Below are 25,513 nucleotides of genomic sequence, written 5' to 3'. Positions count from 1 at the left end.
ATTATTTCAGAACACAGATAGAGGGCTGACTTATTCAGTGGTTTTATATTGTTAGTTTCTTGTTTGAAGGAAAAGGCTGAGGGGTCACATTCCAGACAAGACCTTGAGCAAGATTTCCAGCAAATCACCTCCTTTGTTAACTGCGGTTGGTGATTTCAGAATCCCTCCAGCACCACAACTGTGCAGACAGAGATAAGTCCTTGGAAGGGACGGCAACATCTTCAGGACACAGTAAATAAGACAAATGACGGTGGCCAAGACCCGAATAGGGACAGTGCTGTATACTCCCCTCCCCAACAGCTATTTTCAAAGCGCTCTAAGTAAGCAACACTTTTGGCTCACCAAAAATCTAATTTCAATCTAACCCTAAATTTCTTGTTTTAATTATCTTGTGAATGAACTACGAAGAGTAGCATGCCAGCTCTGGCTAGAATTAGTCCAGTGAAAGCATCAATTTACAAAATTAAAAAGTTCAAATGGCATTAGGGTCTTTAACGACCTCAAGCATCTACTCCTGGCTTTCTCCTGGGGATCTGGTGTCAACTATGTCTAAACTGGTAAATACACCTTGCCAAACCAGTGGTTTGGTGATCGGTATTAGGAATTTGGCCGGGGTGGGGGTGGAGGGAAGCAATTAAATTCCATTTCCTCTACATGGTACAACAACTTTACTCTGTCCCATCCGATTATCTGAATTCACTGCTTACTTAAAAAACCCAAGATCTCCTGAATGGCCAGTGTTATCTGCAAGCCCCTCGACTCCGAAGGAATAACTATCAATAGAAATAAAAAAATCTAGAATCTAATAATTTGCTTTGGATATCATTTCGTGTAGATGAGTTATCTAACATACCCGGAAGCATACAATCATCTCCCTGGGTTTTATCTGCCTCACAGTACCGGGAAACCAATCTACTGCAGGAGCAGCCTATCTTTCCTCAGAAAAATAGTACACAACACTGAGCAGAATGGAATGTAACCTATGGCTGTTGTGGTAAAAAGTCTACCATCATTAATAATAATAATGTTGGAATTTGTTCATTCATTAATTCATTCATTCAATCATATTTATTGAGCGCTTACTGTGTTCAGAGCACTGTACTAAGCGCTTGGGAAGTGCAAGTTGGCAACATATAGAGATGGTCCCTACCCAACAGTGGGCTCACAGTCTAGAAGGGCTTACTATGTGCCAAGCACTGTTCTAAGCACTGGGGTAGATACAAGGTCATCAGGTTGTCCCAGGTGGGGCTCACAGTCTTCATCCCCACTTTACAGATGAGGGAACTGAGGCCCAGGGAAGTTAAGTGACTTGCCCAAGGTCACACAGCTGACAAGTGGCAGAACGGGATTAGAACCCATGACCTCTGGCTCCCCAGCCCGCGCTCTTTCCACTGAACCACACTGCTTCTCAATTAATACTATTAACAAATAATTATTAATTATTAATAACGACTATTAATACTAATCTATGGTTATGACTAAGAGTGTGGAGACAAAGATGGTAAGGAGAGAGAGAAAAAGGAGTTTATGTCCCCTAGGTGGGCTCCATCCACCCCCAAAACAGAGCAGATGGAAGACTTTATGGTGACAAACTGCTAAATTATCAGAATAGCATAGGAATAGCAGGGGTCTTGGTGAGGGGGAGCCACAAGGGGCTAATAAGATGTTCAAAAAAGAAAAAGAAAAAAACGAGAAAAGGGGACAGACAACTGTAGAGGTGGAGACAACAGGCTTAGGGAAAGACACCCCCCAGACAAAGACGAAGCAGAGAAAAGCCACACTTTTGAGGGCCACATGATACATTTCTTACCTTCATCACAAACTCATTACATGTCTCCCACTAGCTCAGATATAACAGGTAAAACCAAGGTCTATTTACAGCATGAAGGAAAAAGCCTTGGAGACTGATTATGTTTGCAGACAAAATGAACAGTTTGTGTGATTATTTTGAAGAACAGCACGCTTCCTCCACTCCCGTGCTCAAGCCGCAGAGCACAGCTGGTGGAAATCCAGAAACTGTCAATCTCCACAACTGCTTTAATTCTGCCCTTCCCTCCACCCGGCAACATAATGTCTCCATTCATTCAATCATATTTGTTGAGCACTTATTGAGTGCAAAGCACCGTACTAAGCACTTAGTACACCCAAATTGAATCCTATACCCATTTTCCCACCTGCTCTTCCCAATGTTTCTCTTGTTCTTCAAATCTCCTGTCCCCACTCACCCCCCAATCTCTTTCCCCTAATCACCTAGCCACATACTTTATCAACAAAATTAAAACCATCAGGTGTGGTCTCCCTAAAATTCTCCCCCACTCCTTTCCCATCCCTCCCTTCTCCTGTACCCTCTTCAATTCTCCTGATATTCCCAGCAGTATCTCAATATGAGACCTCTCTCCTCCTCTCAAAATCTACCCCTTCACTTGTGTTCTGAGCCCAACTCTTCATATCTTATTAAAACACTTGTCCCCTTCCTTCTCTCGTCCCTAACTACTATCTTCAAGTGTTCACTTCCCAATGGCTTCTTTCCCACTGCTCTCAAAGATGTTGGTTATTATTATTATTATTATTATTATTATTATTATTATTATTATTATTCAATCAATCAATCAATCGTATTTATTGAGCGCTTACTGTGTGCAGAGCATTGTACTAAGTGCGTGAGCCCACTGTTCGGTAGGGACTGTCTCTATATGTTGCCAACTTGTACTTCCCAAGCACTTAGTACAGTGCTCTGCACATAGTAAGTGCTCAATAAATACGATTGATTGATTGACTGATTATTATTATTATTATGGTATTTGTAAAGCGTTTACTATCTGCCGAGCACTGTTCTAAGCACTAGGGTACACAACATAATCAGGTTGCCCCACGTGAGGCTCACAGTCTTGAGCCCCATTTTATAGATGAGGCAACTGAGGGAGAGAGAAGTCAAGTGACTTGTCCAAGGTCACATAGCAGACAAGTGTCAGAGGCAGGATTAGAACTCATGTCCTCTGACTCCCATGCCTGTGCAGTTGCCACTAGGCCAAACTGCTTCTCTAATCCTCTCTTGACCCCAAAGCTTCCTCAGGTTACCACCCCATCTCCCTCTTCCCATTTCTCTCCAGACTCCTTGGGCGAGTTATCTACACCTGCTGCCTCCAGTTCCTCTTTTCCAATTTTCTCCTTGATCCCTTTCAATCTCGTTTCCACCCCCTTCACTCCACGGAAACAGCCCTCTCGAAGGTGACCAATGCCCTCCTCCTTCCCGAATCAGACGGCGTCTACTCCATGCTAGTCCTCCTACACTTCTCAGTTGTCTTCAACCCTGTGAAGCATCCTCTTCTCCTGGAAACATTCTCTAACCGTGGCTTTTCATTCATTCATTCAATCGTATTTACTGAGCGCTTACTGTGTGCAGAGCACTGTACTAAGAGCTTGGGAAGGACAAGTTGGCAACATATAGAGAAGGTACCTACCCAACAGCGGGCTCACAGTCTAGAAGGGGGAGGCAGACAACAAAATAAAACATATTAACAAAATAAAACAAAATAAAATAAATAGAATAAATTGAATAGAATAAATTGCTGCAATAATGTACAAATGAAATAGAGTAATAAATACGTACAAACATATATACATATATACAGGTGATATACATATATATAGGTGATATAATAATGTAATAATACAAGAGAAGCAGCGTGGCTCAGTGGAAAGAGCACGGGCCTTGGAGTCAGAGGTCATGGGTTCAAATTCCGGCACCACCAACCGTCAGCTGCGTGACCTTGGGCAAGCCACGTCACTTCTCCGTGCCTCAGCTACCTCATCTGCAAAATGGGAACTAAAACTGTGAGCCCCCCATGGGACAACCATCGTTCTCTCTTGGTTTCCCGCCCAGCTCTCCGAATTCTCCTTCTCAGTCTTTGCCAGGCTCCTCCTCTGCCTCCCACCCTCTGACAGTGGGGGTCCCTCAAGGCTCAGATCTGGGTCCCCTTCTATTCTCCATTTACACCCACTCCCTTGGAGAACTCACTGGCTCCCATAGCTCCAGTGCCATCTATATGGGCATGTCACTCCCCTCCTCGAAAATCTCCAGTGGTTGCCTATCAGCCTTCACATGAAGCAAAAACTCCTCACTATTGGCTTCAAAGCTCTCCATCACCTCACCCCCTTCTACCTCACCTCCCTTCTCTCCTTCTCCAGCCCAGCCCGCACACTCCACCCCATGCTGCTAACCACCTCACTATGCCTCATTCTCGCCTGTCCTGCCGTCGTCCCCTGGCCTGGAATGCCCTCCCTCCACACATCCACCAAACTAGCTCTCTTCCCCTTTTCAAAGCCCTACTGAGAGCTCACCTCCTCCAGGAGGCCTTCCCAGACTGAGCCCCCCCTTTTCCTCTGCTCCTCCTCCCCTCCCCATCACCCCTTACTCCCTCCCTCTGCTCTACGCCCATCCCCTCCCCACAGCACTTATGAATATTTGTACATATTTAATACTCTATTTTATTAATGATGCATATATATCTATAATTCTATTTATCTATTTTGATGGCATTGATGCCTGTCTACTTGTTTTGTTTTGTTGCCTGTCTCCCTGTCCTAGACTGTGAACCCACTGCTGGGTAGGGATTGTCTCTATCTGCTGCCGAATTGTACTTTCCAAGTGCTTAGTACAGAGCTCTGCACACAGTAAGCGCTCAATAAATACGACCGAATGAATGAATGATTCCCAAATTTACCTCTCTAGCCGTGAACTCTCTTCTTCACTGCAGGCTTGCACTTCCTCCTACTTTCAGTACATCTCTACCTGGATCTCCCACTGCATCTCAAATTAAACACGTCCAAAACAGAACTCTTCATTTTCCCACAAAAACCCTGTCCTCTCCCTGTTGTTTCCATCACTGTAGACAATACCAGTACCCTCCTTATCTCCCAAGCCCATAACCTTGGCATTTCCCTCGAATCATCTCTCACACAAGCCAATTATTCAATTTTATCACAAAATCCCGCCAGTTCTACTTCCATAAGATCGCTAAAATCCGCTCTTTCCTCTCCATCCAAACTGCTATCACCTTAAACCAAGCACTTATCCTATCCTGCCATCACTACTGTATCTGCCTCCTCACTGTCCTCCCTGCTTCCCGTCTCTTCTTTCTCCAGTCCATACTTCCCTCTGCAGCCCGAATCATTTTCCTCAACGACAACGTTCAGTCAACGTCTCCCCACTCCTCTGGGACCTCCAGCGGTTGTCCATCCATCTCCACATCAAGCAGAAACTCCTTACCGTCGGCTTTAAAGCACTCCATCACTTTGCCCCCTCCACCCTTACCTCACTGGTCTCCAAATCCACTCCGGCAGCATGGCCTACTGGATAGACCATGGTCCTGGGAGTCAGAGGGACCTGTGTTCTAATTCCAACTCCATCATTTGTCTGCTGTGTGACCTCAGGCGAGTCACTTCACTTGGCCTCAGTTACCTCATCTGTCAAATAGGAATTGAGATGTGACCCCCATGTGGGCCATGAATTTTGTCCAACCTGATCAGCTTGTATCTGCCCCAGTGCTTAGAACAGTGCTTGATACCTACTAAGCACTTACAGATATCATTATTACACACTTTGCTCCAATAGCACCAGCTTGTTCGCTGTGCCGTGATGCCTTCTATCTCACACACTGACCCCTTTCATTCATACATTCATTCATTCATTCATTCATTCGTATTTATTGAGCGCTTACTGTGTGCAGAGCACTGTACTAAGCACTTGGGAAGTACAAGTTGGCAACATATAGAGATGGTCCCTACCCAACAGCGGGCTCACACTCTAGAAGGGGGAGACAGAGAGCAAAACAAAACATATTAACAAAATAAAAGAAATAGAATAAATATGGACAAATAAAATAGAGTAATGAATACGTACAAACACATATACATATATACAGGTGCTGTGGGGAGGGGAAGGAGATAAGGCGGGGGGGATGGGGAGGGGGAGGAAGTGGAGAGGAAGGTGGGGGCTCAGTCTGGGAGCCCACGTCCTCTCTCTGGCCTCCCTCCCCAACTCTATTTGCCAGATCACCAGCCACCCCACATTCTTTCATTCATTCCTTTAATCGTATTTATTGAGCACTTACTGTGTGCAGAGCACTGTACTAAGTGCTTGGGAAGTGTAAGTCGGCAACATATAGAGACAGTCCCTACCCAGCAACGGGCTCACAGTCTACAAGGGGGAGACAGCCAACAAAACAAACATTCAAACCCTTATTAAGGTCTCATGTCATCCACAAGACCTTCCCCAATTAAACCCTCTTTCCCCAACTCTGTCTCCTTTCTGCATCACCTATGCACTTGGATCCATAACCTTTAGGCACCTGATATTCACTCCATCTCAGTCCCACAGCACTTATGCACATTTCCATAATCCATTTATTTGTACTAATGGCTGTCCCGCTCAAGACTCTAGGAAGCTCACTGTGGGCAGGGAATGCGTCTACTAACTGTGCTGTACTAGAGTCACCAAAGCTCTTAGTATACAGTAAGTGCTCAGTAAATATCATTAACTGATTGATTCGGGTCTTCTCTTACTAGACTCACCAAAGCTCTTAGTATACAGTAAATGCTCAGTAAATATCATTAACTGATTGATTCAGGTCTTCTCTTACTAGACTCACCAAAGCTCTTAGTATACAGTTAGTGTTCAGTAAATACCATTAACTGATTGATTCAGGTCTTCACTATCTGGAAGACCTGATGTGTCCTACTCCATCTTTCCTATCACCACAGACGACACCACCATCCTCCTTGTGTCGCAAACCTGTAATCTTGGCAATTACCCTCAATTCAAATCTCTCATTCAACTCGCACGTTTGATTTGTCCCCAAATCTTGCTGGATCTACCTTCCAAACATCACTAAAATCGGCCTTTTCCTCATCATCCGAACTGTTACCCCCGTGATCCGAACACTTATCGTATCCCACCTTAACTACTGCATCCGCCTCGCTGCTGACCTCCCTGTCTCTCGTCTCTCCCCACTTCACTCTGCTGACCAGATCATCTACCTAAAAAACCCCACTCAGTTCACATCTTTCCACTCTTCAAGAACCTCCAGTGGTTGCCCACCCACCTCTGCATCAAACAGAACATCTTTGCATCTTGATACCTGTACCTTATCTCGCTGATTTCTACTATAAAGCAGTCCTCACACTTCACTCCTCTAACACCATCCTACTCAGTGCATCTCCATTTCATCCCTTTGTCGACTTTTTGCCCACATGCTCCCTCTGGCCTGAAACTCTCTGCCACTTCATATATGACAGACCACCATTCTCCCTACCTTTAAAGCCTTCTTAAAAAATCACATCTCCAAGAGGCCTTCCCCATCTAAATCCTCATTTCCCCTACTCCCTCTCCTTTCTGCGTCCCCTTTGAACTTGGATTTGTACACTTTATTCACCCCACCCTCAACCCTAGAGCGCTTAATGTACACATTTGAGTTTTTTAAAATGTCTGTCACCCCCTCTAGACTGTAAACTTGTGGCGGGCAGGGAACATGTCAACCAACTCTGTCGTACTGTACTCTCCCATGTGCTAGTACAGTGCTCTGCCCAGAGTCAGCACTCAATAAATACCACTGGGTAACTGAATGTTCTCCCAACATTAGGGTCTCCTGCCAGGGACAATGGGCAAACCTCAGTCCAAAAATCTGCACAGAAGAAGTCCTTATATTGCTAGCATATAATCTTTAAATGCTACATTATAAATAACTTCTTTATTTCTATTAATCCTGTCTCCTCCTCTAGGCTGTAAACTCGTTATGGGCAGGGCAGCAGAGTGAAGTGGGGAGTGAGGAGAGACAGGGAGGTCAGCAAGGAGGATGATGCAGTAGTTAAGGTGGGATATGATAAATGCTCAAATCAGGGTGGTAACAGTTCAGATGATGAGGAAAAGGCCAATTTTAGCGATGTTATGAAGGTAGAGCCGGCAAGATTTGGTGACAAATTACATTGTACTCTCCCATACACTCAGTAAGTGCAACTGATTGATAAAGACCCTAATTGACTTCAATTTTTCAAATTGCAAGTAGGCTAACCATGGCAAAGAACATACTAATTAAACAGTTTTATACAGGTTTTACAATAGCTTCTTTGGAACAATTCCAAGCTTTGTATCTATAGGCTCAACTATTTCAGAATTGCCACTGTATTTCCATCCGGGTTTCCTTTTGTCTCAGAGATTCAGAAGTGACTGCATTTCCCCTTCAAAAGGAGTATGTGATTTCAATTTGGATCTCAAGTTGAGCACACACCACTAAAAATTATGCCTACTGAAATGGTTAACAGAAACCTTCAGGGTGGGTGGAAAATTCAGGATGCTTTTGACAGAATGCTATAGCAAACTGATATGGGAGCATAAGTTGAAAGTCTAAGGCATCGAAATAAGTGCAAATAAAACTGAGTGCTAAGCTAAACTCATATAGCAAAATGTTTCTCTCTCAGGTGCAGTCTCTCAGCTCATGAATGATCACAAATACTCTTGTTTCACCATTTTCTTCTCTTCAGGATTAGAGCTTTGGCAAGCATTTTCACAACATGAGATTGTTTCCAAAGGCTCCCATTCTGTAAATGCATTGTTTTACTCCTGAAAAGCAGCTGGTGAAGAAGACACCACGAACCATCAACCTGTGACATCCACAGTATATTAAGTATATATATTTTTTTTAGACTGTGAGCCCACTGTAGGGTAGGGACTGTCTCTATATGTTGCCAATTTGTACTTCCCAAGCACTTAGTACACTGCTCTGCACACAGTAAGCACTCAATAAATACGATTGATGATTAAGAGTATTTTCAAAGTCATTTAGGAAGCGAGGTAGGGAATGTTTGGCCAATATCCACAGGGCTTTAGGACATTTTGCCAACAAACACGAGCCTCCTGTGGGTTGGATCCAACTGTCCAACTGTCCAAAGTTGATTCTATGGCTCCTTTTGGGAAATCTGCATTACAAAACTTAACTCTGAGCACAATAATTTGAAGGCACGGTGAATGGAGAAGCGCACAGGGACGCAGAGATCTAGAATGGCCAAAACTCAACTTTTTCCAAATGGTTCTTGATTAGCTCCTATTAGCCATCTCTTTTCAAAGGATGATGACATAAGCCAGAAGGACCGTGATGAAAGAAACCTGCCGCTAAACAACTGGATTTAGACTGGCAAGTCCGGGGGGTTGTCCTCATGGGATAATACTTACATTAACTCGGAATGCTTGTACAGTGTTATCCAGGAGAAGGACGTTGCAGGCCACCTCTGTGTGCTGTCTGTCTCGTGCCAGCTCTGATGCCCGGACATTGTAGGTTCTGCCAGCAGGCAATCGGAAGCGTGCGGTCATTACTGTCCACACGAGGTCTTTGGAAAAAAAAAATTAAGAAAATTCAATCGAAATGACAGTAAAGAAAAACACAGAGTAACCTAAAGACGTTTGAATTGTGGGCAGACTTCTCAAATTTGAATATGCAATTTAAAGCAGCTTAAAATGGCCGATGAAGCAAGGATTTTCACAGATTCCACTCTCAACAGAAATTCCCACATTTACAGAATAATTTACAAGATAACTGCACAGCTTAACCACAACTACAACTTCCAAAAGCATTCTGTAAAAGTGAACCAAAACATGTCCCATAGTGAATGCTGAGACAATTATCATGACTTGATCCTGAGAAATCGGATGCAGGTGTTTGGATTTTGGTTAATCAATCAATCAATCATATTTATTGAGTGGTTACTGTGTGCAGAGCACTGTACTAAGCGCTTGGAAAGTACAAGTTGGCAACATATAGAGACAGTCCCTACCCAACAGTGGGCTCACAGTCTAAAAGGGGGAGACAGAGAACAAAACCAAACATACTAACAAAATAAAATAGTCACTGCTACGATGAACATTCTGAAAATCAGGCACTTAATGCCCAGGTTTCCTAAAATTTCAAAGGAACAATGGTGGTAATACACACTTTGAATCTTTTTGTTGTTGTTATTTTTGCCATAATTATGTCTTTCTTCTTCTTTAGGCCTCTTCACCTCTGCTGTTGAAGAGGAGGGGGGCTTGTTTCTTTTATCTATCAGACAACCACACATTCCCTCCCAAGGGGACTTTGGAGGAAAATGGGACAAGGCCAGAGAGGTATATTCATCTATCAGTATCGTTTTTCATGTTTACCTCTGTGCTTATTATATGCCAAGCCCTGACTAAGCACTGGGGTAGTTACGACAGAATCAGATCCCACTTGGGGCTCACAGTCTGAGTAAGAAGGAGAATAGTCATTGCCATCCCCATTTTGCAGATAATGGAACTGAGGCCCAGAGAAGTGAAGTGACTTGCCCAAGGTCACACAACAGACAAGTGGCAGAGTCAAGATTAGAATCCAGGTCCTCTGACTCCCAGGACTGTGCTCTTTCCACTGGGCCATGCTGCTTCCCAAACGTATATATGAGACACCTGACAACTCTGGAATACAAAACCATATTTTTAAAGCAACAAAGAAACTTCAGGCTACATAATGGATCAGTGGAACATTCTCAGATAGTCCCTTCCCTCTTACTCTTCAAACATCAAAATACAACTCACTTCTAGCAAAAACTTCTCAAACTTCTCTATGTCTCAGTTTTCTAATGTGTAAAATAGGGATTAAATACCCCTGCTCCCTCCCTGTTAGAATGTGAGCCCCGTATGGGATACGTTCTGTGCCCAACGAAATTATCTTGCATCTACCCCTGCACTTAGTACAGAGCTTGGCACATAGTAAGCCCTTAACAACTTGCACAATTAGGATTAGTAGATATGTATTACATTAACAGTTAAAAGACCTACTTTCCATTTTGAAAATGATGTTGAAGAAAAACAACTGTTTTTCCCTTCTACAGACTAGAAGTCACCGGGGTTTAGGAATGAATTACAGGAGATAGAATATAGATCAGTTGCTAGGAAGAACTTCCTGACTACTGAATTGATAGACTTCGGAGCACAATACTAAAGGACAATGGAGAATCTTCTCTGAGTTATTTTAAGAACCAAGTAAAATTATATTGGGGATAATATAGGTCAATTCTTTGTAAGTAAAATTTAACTGGCCTTGAAGTGTGCTGGTGTAACAATTGCCACAAAAATACAATCTGTCAACTCTATGGTGTTTTCAGTGACAGTGTATGGATCTGAAAGCTGGACACTGAAAAAACGGGATAATAATAATAATAATGATGGTATTTGTTAAGAGCTTACTACGTGCAAAGCACTGTTCTAAGCACTGGGGAGGTTACAAGGTCATCAGGTTGTCCCACGGGGGGCTCACAGTTTTAATCCCCATTTTACAGATGAGGTAACTGAGGAACAGAGAAGTGAACTGACTTGACCAAAAACACACAGCTGACAAGCAGCAGAGCTGGGATTTGAACCCATGACCGCTGACTCCGAAGCCCGTGCTCTTTCCACTGAGCCACGCTGCTTCTCTAGAAGGGGGGAGACAGACAACAAAACAAGTAGGCAGGCATCCAGCGCTTAGAACAGTGCTTTGCACATAGAAAGTGCTTAAAAAATGCCATTATTATTTATTAATCAATAGTATCAAAATAAATAGAATTATAGATATATACACATCATTAATAAAATAAATAGAATAATAAGTATGTACATATACACACAAGTGCTGTGGGGTGGGGAGGGGGTAGAGCAGAAGGAGGGAGTAGGGGCGATGTGCGGGGGGAAGAGGAGCAGAGGAAAATGGGGAGCTCAGTCTGGGAAGGCCTCCCGGAGGAGGTGAGGTCTCAGTAGGGCTTTGAAGGGGGGATATGTGCTAGTTTGGCAGATGTGAGGAGGGAGGACATTCCAGGCCAAAGGAAGGACGTGGCCAAGGGGTCGACGGCGGGACAGGAAAAAATGAGGCCCAGTGAGGAGGTTGGCAGCAGAGGAGCGGAGGGTGCGGGCTGGACTGCAGAAGAAGAGAAGGGAGGTGAGGCAGGAGGGGGCGAGGTGATGGACAGCCTTGAAGCCCAGGGTGAGGAGTTTTTGCTTCATACGAAGGTTGACAGGCAACCACTGGACATTTTTAAGGATGGGGGTGACATGCCCAGAGCATTTCTGTAGAAAGATAATCAGTAGAGTGAAGTATAGACTGCAGTGGGGTTGGGAGATCAGAAAGGATGCTGATGCAGTAATCCATAAACTCACTGTGGGCAGGGAATGTGCCTACCACCTCTGTTGTACTTTACTATCCCAGAAGAAGCAGCGTGGCTCAGTGGAAAGAGTCCGGGCTTGGGAGTCAGAGGTCATGGGTTTGAATCCCAGCTCCGCCGCTTGTCAGCTGTGTGACCTTGGGCAAGCCACTTAACTTCCCTGGGCCTCAGTTACCTCATCTGGAAAACGGGGATTAAGACTGTGAGCCCCAAATGGGACAACCTGATCACCTTGTATCCCCCCCAGCGCTTAGAACAGTGCTTTGCACATAGTATAAATACTACCATCATCATCATCTTCTAGACTGTGAGCCCGCTGTTGGGTAGGGACTGTCTCTATAGGTTGCCAACTTGTACTTCCCAAGTGCTTAGTACAGTGCTCTGCACACAGTAAGTGCTTAATAAATACGATGGAATGAATGAATCAAGTGCTTAGTATAGTGCTCTGCACACAGTAAGTGCTCGAGAAATGTGATTGATTACACACCAGAATTACCTGTGCTGTTATATACTACCTTTACATGTACTATGTAATTACTCAGCTATGTATCGTCCACCTACCCGTTTTGCCTTCATTCTTCCTCCCACTCTGGGGATCCGTTATTTCTGTCTGTCCCGCCCATTCGATTACAAGAGCCTCGAGGGCAGGGACACTAGCTGTGCTGGGGATGTGAGGGATTCCAGCTGCGGCAGCAGGGCAGGACCCTCCGCCTCCCCTTCATTCATTCATCCATTCATTCAATCGTATTTATTGAGTGCTTACTGTGTGCAGAGCACTGGACTAAGCGCTTGGGAAGTACGAGTTGGCAACATACAAAGATGGTCCCTACCCAACAGCGGGCTCACAGTCTAGAAGGGGGAGACAGAGAACAAGACGAAACATATTAGCAAAATTAAACGAATAGAATAGTAAATATGTACAAGTAAAATAAACAGAGTAATATATATGTACAAACATACATACAGGTGCTGTGGGGAGGGGAAGGAGGTAAGGTGGGGGATGAGGAGGGGGAGGAGAGGAAGGAGGGGGCTCAGTCTGGGAAGGCCTCCTGGAGGAGGTGAGCTCTCGGTAGGGCTTTGAAGGGAGGAAGAGAGCTAGCTTGGCTAGCTCAAGTGCAACCTCCGGGAACCCCTGCCAACCTTCAACGGCATCAACCATGGTTTTCACTCCCAGGAAGCTCCTTGGGGCCTTGGGGGCTGCCAGAGGGTCTCAAGCTGAAGCAGCATGAGGTGCCTCCTCCTCTAGACTGTAAACTCGCTGTGGGCGGGGAATGTGTCTGTTATATTGCTATAGTCTACTCTCCCAAGCCCTTAGTACAGTGCTCTACACACCAGAAGCGCTCAATAACCAATCAATCGTATTTATTGAGCACTTACTGTGTGCAGAGCACTGCACTAAGCACTTGGGAAGTACAAGTTGGCAACATCTAGAGACGGTCCCTACCCAACAGTGAGCTCACAGTCTAGAAGGGGGAGACAGAGAACAAAACCAAACACATTAACAAAATAAAATCAATAGAATAGATATGTACAAGTAAAATAAATAGAGTAATAAGCACGACCGACTGACTGACGGACTCCACAAGTTTTAGTATGGTGGCGAGGCTGGACTCTGGCTGACCTGGGCAGCCAGCGCACCATTTTGAGGAAGGGGGAGAAGGGAATTCGAGCTTCCTTGACCTAGAAACAAGCTGGGGTAGGGAAGAAGCAAGAACTTCCGTACAGAACATGGTGATACACATGAGAATACTGCAGACGTTGTTCCTGCTTATCGCGTGCGCAGGGAACGTGTCTACCAAATGTTGCCGACTTGTACTTCCCAAGTGCTTAGTACAGTGCTGTGCACACAGTAAGAGCTCAATAAATATGATTGAATGAATGACCTCTGTTATACTGTAATGAATGATGGCGTTTATTAAGCGCTTACTATGTGCAAAGCACTGTTCTAAGCGCTGGGGAGGTTACAAGGTGATCAGGATGTCCCACGGGGGGCTCACAGTCTTAATCCCCATTTTCCAGATGAGGTCACTGAGGCCCAGAGAAGTGAAGTGACTCGCCCAAGGTCACACAGCTGACAATTAGTGGAGCCGGGATTTGAGCCCCTGACCTCTGACTCCAAAGCCTGGGCTTTTTCCACTAAGCCACACTGCTCCTCCAACTGTACTCTCCCAAGCACTTGGTAAAGTGTTCTACACACAGTAAGTGCTCAATAAATACCGTTGATTGATTAATTAAAGACACACATACACACACACACACACACACACACCACTGTAAAGGATCCCTTGCCCGTTCCACATGCAGAGAGGGGAACTGGAGGGGTATAATATAATAATAATAATGATGGTATTTGTTAAGCGCTTACTATGTGCCAAGCACCATTCTAAGCGCTGGGGTAGATACAAGGTAATCAGCTTGTCCCATGTAGGGGTCACAGTCTTCATCCCCATTTTACATACGAGGTAACTGAGGAATAGAGAAGTGAAGCGACTTCCCCAAGGACATACGGCAGACAAGTGGCAGAGACAGGATTAGAACCCACGACCTCCGACTCCCAAGCCCGTGCTCTTGACACTAGATCACGCTGCTGAATACGGGTGAGAAACTTAAGGTTTAAAGGGGCCCAACATAAGGGACTTTAGCTGATGGAGGAAGAGGGAGGATGGGAAAGGGGACAAAACAGAAGAGCAATTACTAATGCTATTAACATTAATAGCATTTATTTATACTGATGCCTGTTTACTTGTAATGATGTCTATCTCCCCCACCCCAGACTGTGAGCCCCTTGTACGCAGGGATTGTCTCTCTCTATTGCCGTACTGTACTTTCCAAGCACTCAGTACAGTGCTCTGCACAGAAACGCTCTGGGCATGTCACTCCCCTCCTCAAAAATCTCCAGTGGCTGCCTGTCAACCTACGAATCAAGCAAAGACTCCTCACCCTGGGTTTCAAGGCTGTCCATCACCTCGCCGCCTCCTACCTCACCTCCCTTCTCTCCTTCTCCAGCCCAGCCCGCACCCTCCGCTCCTCTGCCGCTAACCTCCTCACCGTGCCTCGTTCTTGCCTGTCCCGCCATCGATCCCCAGCCCACATCCTTCTCCTAGCCTGGAATTTCCTCCCTCCACATATCCGCCAAACTAGCTCTCTTCTTCCCTTCAAAGCCCTACTGACAGCTCACCTTCTCCAGGAAGCCTTCCCACACTGAGCCCCTTTTTTCCTCTCCTCCTCCCCAGCCCCCCTCTGCCCTACCTCCTTCCCCTCCCCACAGCACTTGTATATATTTGTACAGATTTATTACTCTATTTTACCTGTACATATTTACTATTCTATTTATTTTGTTAATGATGTGCATCTAGTTTTACTTCTATTTAGTCTGATGACTTGACACCTGTCCACATGTTTTGTTTTATTGTCTGTCTCCCCCTTCTAGACTGTGAGCCCGCTGTTGGGTAGGGACTGTCTCTATATGTTGCCGACTTGTACTTCCCAGTGTTTAGTACAGTGCTCTGCACACAGTAAGTGCTCAATAAATATGACTGAATGAAAGTAAGTGCTCAACAAATACAATTAAATGACTGATAAGAATGGTAGAGAAGCAGTGTGGCTCAATGGAAAGAGCACGGGCTTAGGAGTCGGAGGTCATGGGTTCAAACCCCAGCTCTGCCAATTGTCAGCTGTGTGACCTTGGGCAAGTCACTTAACTTCTCTGAGCCTCAGTTCCCTCATCTGGAAAACGGGATTAAGACTGTGGGCCTTACGTGGGACAACCTGATCACCTTGTATCCTCTCCAGCGTTTAGAACAGTGCTTTGCACTTGGTAAGTGCTTAACAAATGCCATTATCATTACTATTATTATTATTTGCTACGGGTTTACTATGTGCCAAGCACTTTCCAAGGCACTGGGGTAGATGCAAGATAATCAGGTCCTTCTCACATGGGGCTTACAGTCTAACTAAGAGAGAAAATAGTTACTGAATCCCCATTTTGTAGATGACAGAACTGAGGCCCAGAGAAGTTGAGTGAATTGATGATAACTGTGGTGTTATCTGTCTCCCCCTTCTAATAATAATAATAATAATGGCATTTATTAAGCGCTTACTATGTGCAAAGCACTGTTCTAAGCACTGGGAAGGTTACAAGGTGATCAGGTTGTCCCACGGGGGGCTCACAGTCTTAATCCCCATTTTACAGATGAGGTAACTGAGGCACAGAGAAGTGAAGTGACTTGCCCAAAGTCACACAACTGACAAGTGGTGGAGCCGGGATTTGAACCCCTGACCTCTGACTCCAAAGCCCGTGCCCTTTCCACTGAGCCACGCTGCTTCCTTCTAGACTGTGATCTCGTTGTTGGGTAGGGACCGTCTCTATGTGTCACCAACTTGTACTTCCCAAGCGCTTAGTACAGTGCTCTGCGCACAGGAAGCGCTCAATAAATATGATTGAATGAGTGAATGAATGAATGTTAAGCACTTACTACATGTCAAGCATGGTACCAATCACTGAAGCAGATACAAGACCATCAAGTCCCAAATGGGGCTCAGAGTATAAGTAGGATGGAGAACAGGAATTGAGTCCCCATTTTACAGATGTGGGAACTGGGGTTCAGAGAAGTGAAGTGACTTGCCCAAGGTCACACACCAGGCAAACGGGGGGGGCCGGGATTAGAACCCAAGTCCTTTGACCCCCAGGCCCGTGCTCTTTCCACTAGACCACAATCTTTCTCATATGACTGGCACACCACAATAAACCCTAAAAGGCAACGAGGCAAGACATTAGTCATCATCATCAATCGTATTTATTGAGTGCTTACTGTGTGAAGAGCACTGTACTAAGCACTTGGGAAGTACAAGTTGGCAACATATAGAGACGGTCAATCAATCAATCAATCAATCAATCGTATTTATTGAGCGCTTACTATGTGCAGAGCACTGTACTAAGCGCTTGGGAAGTACAAATTGGCATCACATAGAGACAGTCCCTACCCAACAGTGGGCTCACAGTCTAAACAGGGGAGACAGAGAACAAAACCAAACACACTAACAAAATAAAATAAATAGAATAGATATTTAGAAGTAAAATAAATAAATAAATAAATAGAGTAATAAATATGTACAAACATATATACATATATACAGGTGCTGTGGGGAAGGGAAGGAGGTAAGATGGGGGGGATGGAGAGGGGGACGAGGGGGAGAGGAAGGATGGGGCTCAGTGTGGGAAGGCCTCCTGGAGGAGGTGAGCTCTCAGTAGGGCCTTGAAGGGAGGAAGAGAGCTAGCTTGGCGGAGGGGCAGAGGGAGGGCATTCCAGGCCTGGGGGATGACGTGGGCCGGGGTCAACGGCGGGACAGGCGAGAACGAGGTACGGTGAGGAGATTAGCGGCAGAGGAGCGGAGGGTGCGGGCTGGGCTGGAGAAGGAGAGAAGGGAGGTGAGGGAGGAGGGGGTGAGGGGATGGACAGCCTTGAAGCCCAGGGTGGGGAGTTTCTGCCTGATGCGCAGATTGATTGGTAGCCACTGGAGATTTTTGAGGAGGGGAGTAACATGCCCAGAGCGTTTCTGGACAAAGACAATCCGGGCAGCAGCATGAAGTATGGATTGAAGTGGGGAGAGACAGGAGGATGGGAGATCAGAGAGAAGGCTGATGCAGTAGTCCAGACGGGATAGGATGAGAGCTTGAATGAGCAGGGTAGCGGTTGGGATGGAGAGGAAAAGGCGGATCTTGGCAATGTTGCGGAGTTGAAACCGGCAGGTTTTGGTGACGGCTTGGATGTGAGGGGTGAATGAGAGAGCATACAACTATCACGGCGAAAAGTGGACCTGTAAATCGTCATTTTATATCTTGACTTTTAACGTATTACTTATCCACTAAGAAGTCCACAGCGGTGTGGCTAAGATCAGCAGCACTTTCGTTCGGATGGAAAGGCCTTTGAGCTAAGTATTTTACCCAACTCCTTCCTCCATAACTGCCCCTGTCCCTGGCTTCCAGCAGAAGTTCATTCGTCATTGACACCTCAATATCTGCCTGTTCTGGCTATAACAACTTAGGTAGCACCAGAGGAGAAGACACACAATCCCTGCCCTCAAGAAGCATGAGATCTAGCAGGGGAAATAATAATAATAATGATGATGGCATTTGTTAAGTGTTTACTATGTGCAAAGCACTGTTCTAAGCGCTGGGGGGGATACAAGGTGATCAGGTTGTCCCACGGGGGGCTTACAGTCAATCCCCATTTTACAGATGAGGGAACTGAGGCACACAGAAGTGCCCAAAGTCCCACGGCTGACAATTGGTGGAGCCGCGATTTGAACCCATGACCACTGACTCCAAAGCCCGGGCTCTTTCCACTAAGCCACGTAAACTGCAAATAAGAAAAATACCAAATGGAAAGATGGATAGGTGAGTAAGTAAAAACAGACAGTCAAACTCATTCTCACCTGCTGTAACTCTGCTCTCTCCTCTGCCAGGCAAACACTTCATTCATTCATTCAATCGCATTTATTGAGCGCTTACTGTGTGCAGAGCACTGTACTAAGCGCTTTGGCAGTCCAAGTTGGCAACATATAGAGACGGTCCCTACCCAACAACGGGCTCACAGTCTAGAAGGGGGAGACGGACAACGAAACGAAACATGCGGACAGGTGTCACGTCGTCAGAACAAATAGAAATAAAGCTAGATGCACATCATTAACAAAATGAATAGAATAGTAAATATGTACTGCAACTCACTCTACTGTCTCTCATGCCCACTGGCTGTGCCAGCTGTTTCAAGACTTTTAATTCCCCCACTTAAACCAACTCCCTAAAATCACCCCTGCACCTCCTCCAATTCCTGTGTCTTCCTGTCCTCTCCTGGTCCTCTTATAATAATAATAATAATAATAACGATGATGGTGTTTATTAAGCGCTTACTATGTGCAAAGCACTGTTCTAAGCACTGGGGAGTTTACAAGGTGATCAGGTTGTCCCACGGGGGGCTCACAGTCTTAATCCCCATTTTACAGATGAGGGAACTGAGGCACAGAGAAGTGAAGTGACTTCCCCAAAGTCACACAGCTGACAAGTGGCGGAGCCGGGATTTGAACCCATGACCCCGACTCCAAAGCCCGGGCTCTTTCCACTAAGCCTCGCTGCTTCTTATCTCTCTGGCCACTCCTTCTCAGTGTCTTTCACCAGCTCCTCCTCTGCCTTTGAATAATAATAATAATAATAATAATAATGGCATTTATTAAGCGCTTACTGTGTGCAAAGCACTGTTCTAAGCGCTGGGGAGATTACAATGTGATCAGGTTGTCCCACGGGGGGCTCACAGTCTTCATCCCCATTTTCCAGATGAGGGAACTGAGGCCCAGAGAAGTTAAGTGACTTGCCCAGAGTCACACAGCTGGCAAGTGGCGGAGTCAGGATTTGAACCCATGACCCCTGACTCCAAAGCCCGGGCTCTTTCCACTGAGCCATGCCGCTTCTCTTTTACACATTCATTCTCTCACCAAACCCTGCTGGTTCTTCCTTAACAACACCTCTAGACCCTTTTTCTCCACCCAAGTCGCTAGACACTGATTCAGGCACTTGTCATTTCCTGCCTTGACTACTAGAGCAATACTTCGCAGAAATCCCTGCCGCCAGCCTCTCCCATTTCCAGTCCACTCTTCTTCCACAGCCCAGATCATTTTTCTCAAACATCGTCCTGTACGTCTCCTCAAAAACCTCCAGTGATTTTGGATTTCAGAAGGCTTTTTTCTCTGAGGAGAGCTGAGAGCTACTCTATTTAATATGGTAATTCCAGGCAACAGGAAAGGCTTGGGGGTTACAATTACCTCCTTACCTTACCTCCTTACCTCCTTCCCCTCCCCACAGAACCTGTATATATGTATATATCAATCAATCAATCGTATTTATTGAGCGCTTACTGTGTGCAGAGTACTGTACTAAGCGCTTGGGAAGTTCAAGTTGGCAATATATACAGTCCCTACCCATCAGTGGGCTCACAGTCTAAAGGGATATATGTTTGTATGCATTTATTACTTTATCACTCTATTTATTTTATTTGTACCTATTTATTCTATTTATTTTATTTGTACCTATTTATTCCATTTATTTTATTTGTACCTATTTATTCTATTTATTTGATTTTGTTAATATGTTTTGTTTTGTTCTCTGTTTCTCCCTTTTAGACTGTGAGCCCACTGTTAGGTAGGGACTGTCTCTAGATGTTGCCAACTTGTACTTCCCAAGCACTTAGTACAGTGCTCTGCACACAATAAGCGCTCAATAAATACAATTAAATGAATTACAATTGCTCATATTACGCTCTTCACACTAAAAACACTGTACTTTCTTGCTCGATATCAAAATCACACTAGAAATACTGTCACTGCAAAATCAAGTAGAAAGTATGACTAGCTAGAGGATTTCCTTCCTAGACCTGCTCCTTGAGGGGAAAAATTCAATCAGGCTCCAGCAGCAGAGACAGCAATGGCTACCACGGTCTCTCATTCATTCATTCAATCGTATTTATTGAGCGCTTACTGTGTGCAGAGCACTGTACTAAGCGCTTGGGAAGTACAAGCTGGCAACATATAGAGACGGTCCCTTCCCAACAACGGGCTCACGGTCTAGAAGGGGGAAGACAGACAACAAAACAAAACACGTGGAGGTTTCTGCACACCTGTTGTTGGGTAGGGACCGTCTCTATATGTTGCCAACTTGTACTTCCCAAGCGCCTAGTACAGTGCTCTGCACACAGTAAGTGCTCAATAAATACGATTGAATGAATGAACGAATGCACAGCACTGTGTTGGCCGGCGACAAGGAGGAGGAAATGACTGGGCTCTCCTCGAGACAATTTAGGCCGCAGTCCCGCGGCTCCACCGTGTACGGCTGTGGCGAGGAGCAAGGGAGGAGCCAAGTTAGAGCTGGACACCCTGAACTTCAGACCCACCGATCAACCCCACCCTGGGGCTGTCTCGAAAAGGTCGACAGCGTCGGAGGAGGCCAAACAAAACTAAGATGCTTCTGAGTTTATTCGTGGCTTTATGTAGATATGAATATGCATAAAACATCTATTTATGTGTATTCACGTTTCAGAGGAACAAGTACAAAGCAGATATATCTCCGTCATATTTGAAGGTGCCCTAAACTACGAAGTTGACCTATGCATGGTGTGCGTGTGCAAGCCCAAAAAGGCTAGAAGTCCGTCAGTCAATCATATTGACTGAGTGCCTACTGTGTGCAGAGCACTGTAGTACGTGCTTGGTGTTGGGTAGGGACTGTCTCTATATGTTGCCAACTTGTATTTCCCAAGCGCTTAGTACAGTGCTCTGCACACAGTAAGCGCTCAATAAATATGATTGATTGACACGTTCCCTGCCCACAACAAGCTTACAGTCTAGCAGTCAATCTATAAGCAGTATTCATTCGTTCGTTCATTCAATTGCATTTATTGAGCGCTTACTGTGTGCAGAGCACTGTACTAAGCACTTGGGAAGTACAAGTCGGCAACATATAGAGACCGTCCCTACCCAACAACGGGCTCACAGTCTAGAAGGGGGAGACGGACAACAAAACAAAACATGTGGACAGGTGTCAAGTCGTCAGAAACAAATAGAATTAAAGCTAAATGCACAATAAATGTGCTGAATAAAGGGAGCAAGTCACAGTGACACAGAAGGGAGTGGGAGAAGAGGAAAGGAGGGCCTCTTGGAGGAGATGGGACTTCGATAAGGCTTTGAAGTGGGGGAAAGGAATTGTCTGTCGGATACAAGGAGGGAGGGCGTTCCAGGCTAGAGGCAGGATGTGGGAGAGAGGTCGGTGGTGATATAATATATATATTATATATAATTATGTATAACTCCAGAGAGAGGGCAGATGTGGTGGGCTGCTTTGGTGGGATTCTGCGTGATCCCCTTCTTCCCCCTCACCCCCCACCGCAATCAACTGTTCACCTGAAAAGACCCACCAATATTAGGTAGCCCTGCTTTCCGATCGGCTCTCACATAACCTGGGCTACTGCTAGACTCGGAATGGAACAGAAGGAAGAAGTCATCCGGTGCTGAAAAACATCATCCTTCGAACCCCTACGGAGTGCAGAAGACTTTAAAATGTGTGGGAGGGTACAATACGGTTACAAGAAAAGCAGCGCGGCTCAGTGGAAAGAGCCCGGGCTTTGGAGTCAGACCTCATGGGTTCAAATCCCGGCTCCGACAATTGTCAGCTGTGTGACTTTGGGCAAGTCACTTAACTTCTCTGGGCCTCAGTTACCTCATCTGCAAAATGAGGATTAAGACTGGGAGCCCCGCGTGGGACAACCTGATCACCTTGTAACCACCCCAGCGTTTAGAACAGTGCACTGCACATAGTAAGCGCTTAATAAATGCCATTATTATTATTAACATACCATCCTTATCACCATGGAGCTTACAATCTAGTGGTTCTAACCAACACTGTGCACCCACAAAGACCCTGTGATTTTTTTTTGTTGTTTTAATGGCAATTGTTAGGGGCTTACTATGTGCCAATCACTGTACCAAGCACTAGGTTAGATAAGCGAATCAGGTTGGACACCTTCCGTGTCCCACATCGGGCTCACAGATGAGTAACTATGGCACAGAGAGGTTGAGTGACTTGGCCAAGGTCACACAGCAGACAAGTGGTGGAGTCGGGATTAGAACTCAGGTCCTTCTGATTCCCAGGCCTGTGCTCTATCCACTAGGTAATGCTCCTTCTCCGTGTACACGACACAAAACTCCAGTTTTAAGAGTTCAATGACCGAAACACAAATTTAAAATGTAAGATTCTCTAGCAAGAAAGTAATACTGGACAAAGAGTATTTGGGGGGAATTAGGTATCTTTAAAAATCTGCAGCTCAGAGAATCACTTGAAGCTCAATTCTCAACAAGTAAACAGTACGATTTTTCCTTGGCTAGCTTCTATACTGCAATATTCAAAATCACTATATTTCAAGCCGTACCACTCAGTGGAGAGAAAACAGTTTCCTCTTATTCAAGAATTAATTTCAGGAAACAGCATTACGTTTTTCCAAACGATTAAGCCTGCTCTATTCAATCGACACAATAGTTGGGCAAGCATGAGTTATTCTTCTACTCTTCATGTAGAACAAATGAAAACACTAACAGTATAAAAGGACTGTTTAAAAAAGAAGCAAACATCCATGTGAAATAAGCTCAATAAATGACCAGAAAATTGGATTCTACATCTTTGAAGACTAAAGCTAACATGAAGTAGGGGGGAAACAGTGTGGTCTAGTGGAAATAATGGGCCGGGGAATTAATTAATTAATTAATAATGGCATTTATTAAGTGCTTACTATGTGCAAAGCACCTGGGTTCTATTCTGTCTATTCTGTCTGCTCTGTGATTTTAGGCACACCACTCAATCAATTAATTTTATTTATTGAGCACTTACTCTGTGCACAGGGCAGTTCTAAGCACTTGGGAGAGTACAATATAACAGAGTTGGTAGACACATTCCCTGCCCACAGCGAGCTTACAGTTTAGAGGGGGGAGACAGACATTCATATAAATACATTACAGGTATGTCCACAAGTGGTGTGGAGCCGAGGAACAGGTGAATAAAGGGAGCAAATCAGGGCGATATAGAAAAGGAAATGACAACTTCGGGAAGGCATCTTGGAGGAGATGTGCTCAACATCAAGATGAAACTTTGACACCTCGACATGTGTACGCCATCGCTGACATCTGCCGCTTCCTCTCCATCCGAATCGCCACCACGTTGGTACAATCACTCATCCTATCCCACCTAAGTTACTGCATCTCCCCCTTTTAGACTGTGAGCCCACTGTTGGGTAGGGACTGTCTCTATATGCTGCCAACTTGTACTTCCCAAGCGCTTAGTACAGTGCTCTGCACACAGTAAGCGCTCAATAAATATGATTGATTGATTGATTGATTGATCACTCTCCTTGCTGACCTCCCAGCCTCCTGTCTCTCCCCATTCCAGTCCGTACTTCACCCTGCTGCCCGGGTTATCTTTCTACAGAAACGTTCAGGGCATGTCACCCCTCCTTCTCAAAAATCTCCGGTGGTTGCCTATCCACCTCCGTATTACACAAAAACTCCTCACCGTTGGTTTTCAAGTTCTCCATCACCATGTCCCCTCCTATCTCACCTCCCTTCCCTCCTACAACCCAGCCCATACACTTTGCTCCTCTCACAGTGACACAATCTCGCCTGTTTCACCGCCAACCCCTGGCCCACATCCTACCTCTGAACTAGAACACCCACCCTCCTCAAATCTGCCAAAAAATTACTCTTCCCCCTCCCTTCAAAGCCTTTGTGAAGTACATCTCCTCCAAGAGGCCTTCCCGGACTAACCCCCACTTTTCCTCATCTCCCACTCCCTTCTGCGTCAGCCTGACTCGCTCACTTTGCTCACCCCCCATCCCCGCCCCAAACTTATGTATATATCTGTAATTTTACTGTATATTGATGTCTGTTTACTCATAGTAATGTCTGTTTCCAACTTGTACTTCCCAAGCGCTTAGTACAGTGCTCTGCAATCAATCAATTAATCAATCATATTTATTGAAGCGCTTACTGTGTGCAGAGCACTGTACTAAGTGCTTGGGAAGTACAAGTTGGTAACATATAGAGAAAGTCCCTACCCAACAGTGGGCTCACAGTCTAGAAGGGGGAGACAGAGAACAGAACCAAACATATTAACAAAATAAAATAAATAGAATAGATATGTACAAGTAAAATAGAGTAATAAATATGTACAAACATCTGCACACAGTAAGTGCTCAATAATAATAATAATAATAATGGCATTTGTTAAGCGCTTACTATGTGCAAATCACTGTTCTAAGTGCTGGGGAGATACAAGGTGATGAGGTTGTCCCACGGGGGGCTCACAGTCTTCATCCCCATTTGACAGATGAGGGAACTGAGGCCCAGAGAAGTGAAGTGACTTGCCCAAAGTCCCACAGCTGACAAGTGGCGGAGCCGGGATTTGAACCCATGACCTCTGACTCCAAAGCCCAGGCTCTTTCCACTGAGCCACATTGCTTCTCAATAAATACGACTGAATGAATGATTGAATGTTTCCCCCACTCCAGGCTGCAAGCTCGTTGTGGGAAGGGATTGTCTCTCCTTATTACCGTATTGTACTTTCCCAAGTGCTGAGTCCAGTGCTTTGCACACAGTAAGCGCTCAATAAATACGATGGAGTGGATGAACGAGCGTGCATTTAATCAGACTTTGAAGACATGGAGAGTAATTTTCGGTTGGATATGAGGAGGGAGGGCGTTTCAGGTCAGATGCAGGACGTGGGCAAGGT

At 45.2% G+C, this 25,513-nt stretch overlaps 1 protein-coding gene across 2 annotated transcripts in view; it reads right to left on the bottom strand.

The window, feature by feature from the left end:
• PTPN4 (protein tyrosine phosphatase non-receptor type 4) overlaps positions 1–9,379 on the bottom strand; it is a 246,725-nt gene extending 237,346 nt beyond the window's left edge. The window contains exon 1 of one of the 2 annotated variants that reach the window (XM_038743503.1): positions 9,227–9,379. In XM_038743503.1, coding sequence (XP_038599431.1) covers positions 9,227–9,364 — 138 coding nt within the window. In that variant the 5' untranslated portion in view covers positions 9,365–9,379. The remainder of the gene's footprint in view (positions 1–9,226) is intronic. The other variant, XM_038743495.1, reaches the window with a different exon arrangement.
• Between the last annotated feature and the right edge of the window lie 16,134 nt (positions 9,380–25,513).

This window comes from Tachyglossus aculeatus, chromosome 1 (genome assembly GCF_015852505.1).
Source record: "Tachyglossus aculeatus isolate mTacAcu1 chromosome 1, mTacAcu1.pri, whole genome shotgun sequence".
NCBI lineage: Eukaryota > Metazoa > Chordata > Mammalia > Monotremata > Tachyglossidae > Tachyglossus > Tachyglossus aculeatus.
Note: the sequence above shows the minus strand (reverse complement) of the source record. Positions and strands in the feature narration are given on the sequence as shown.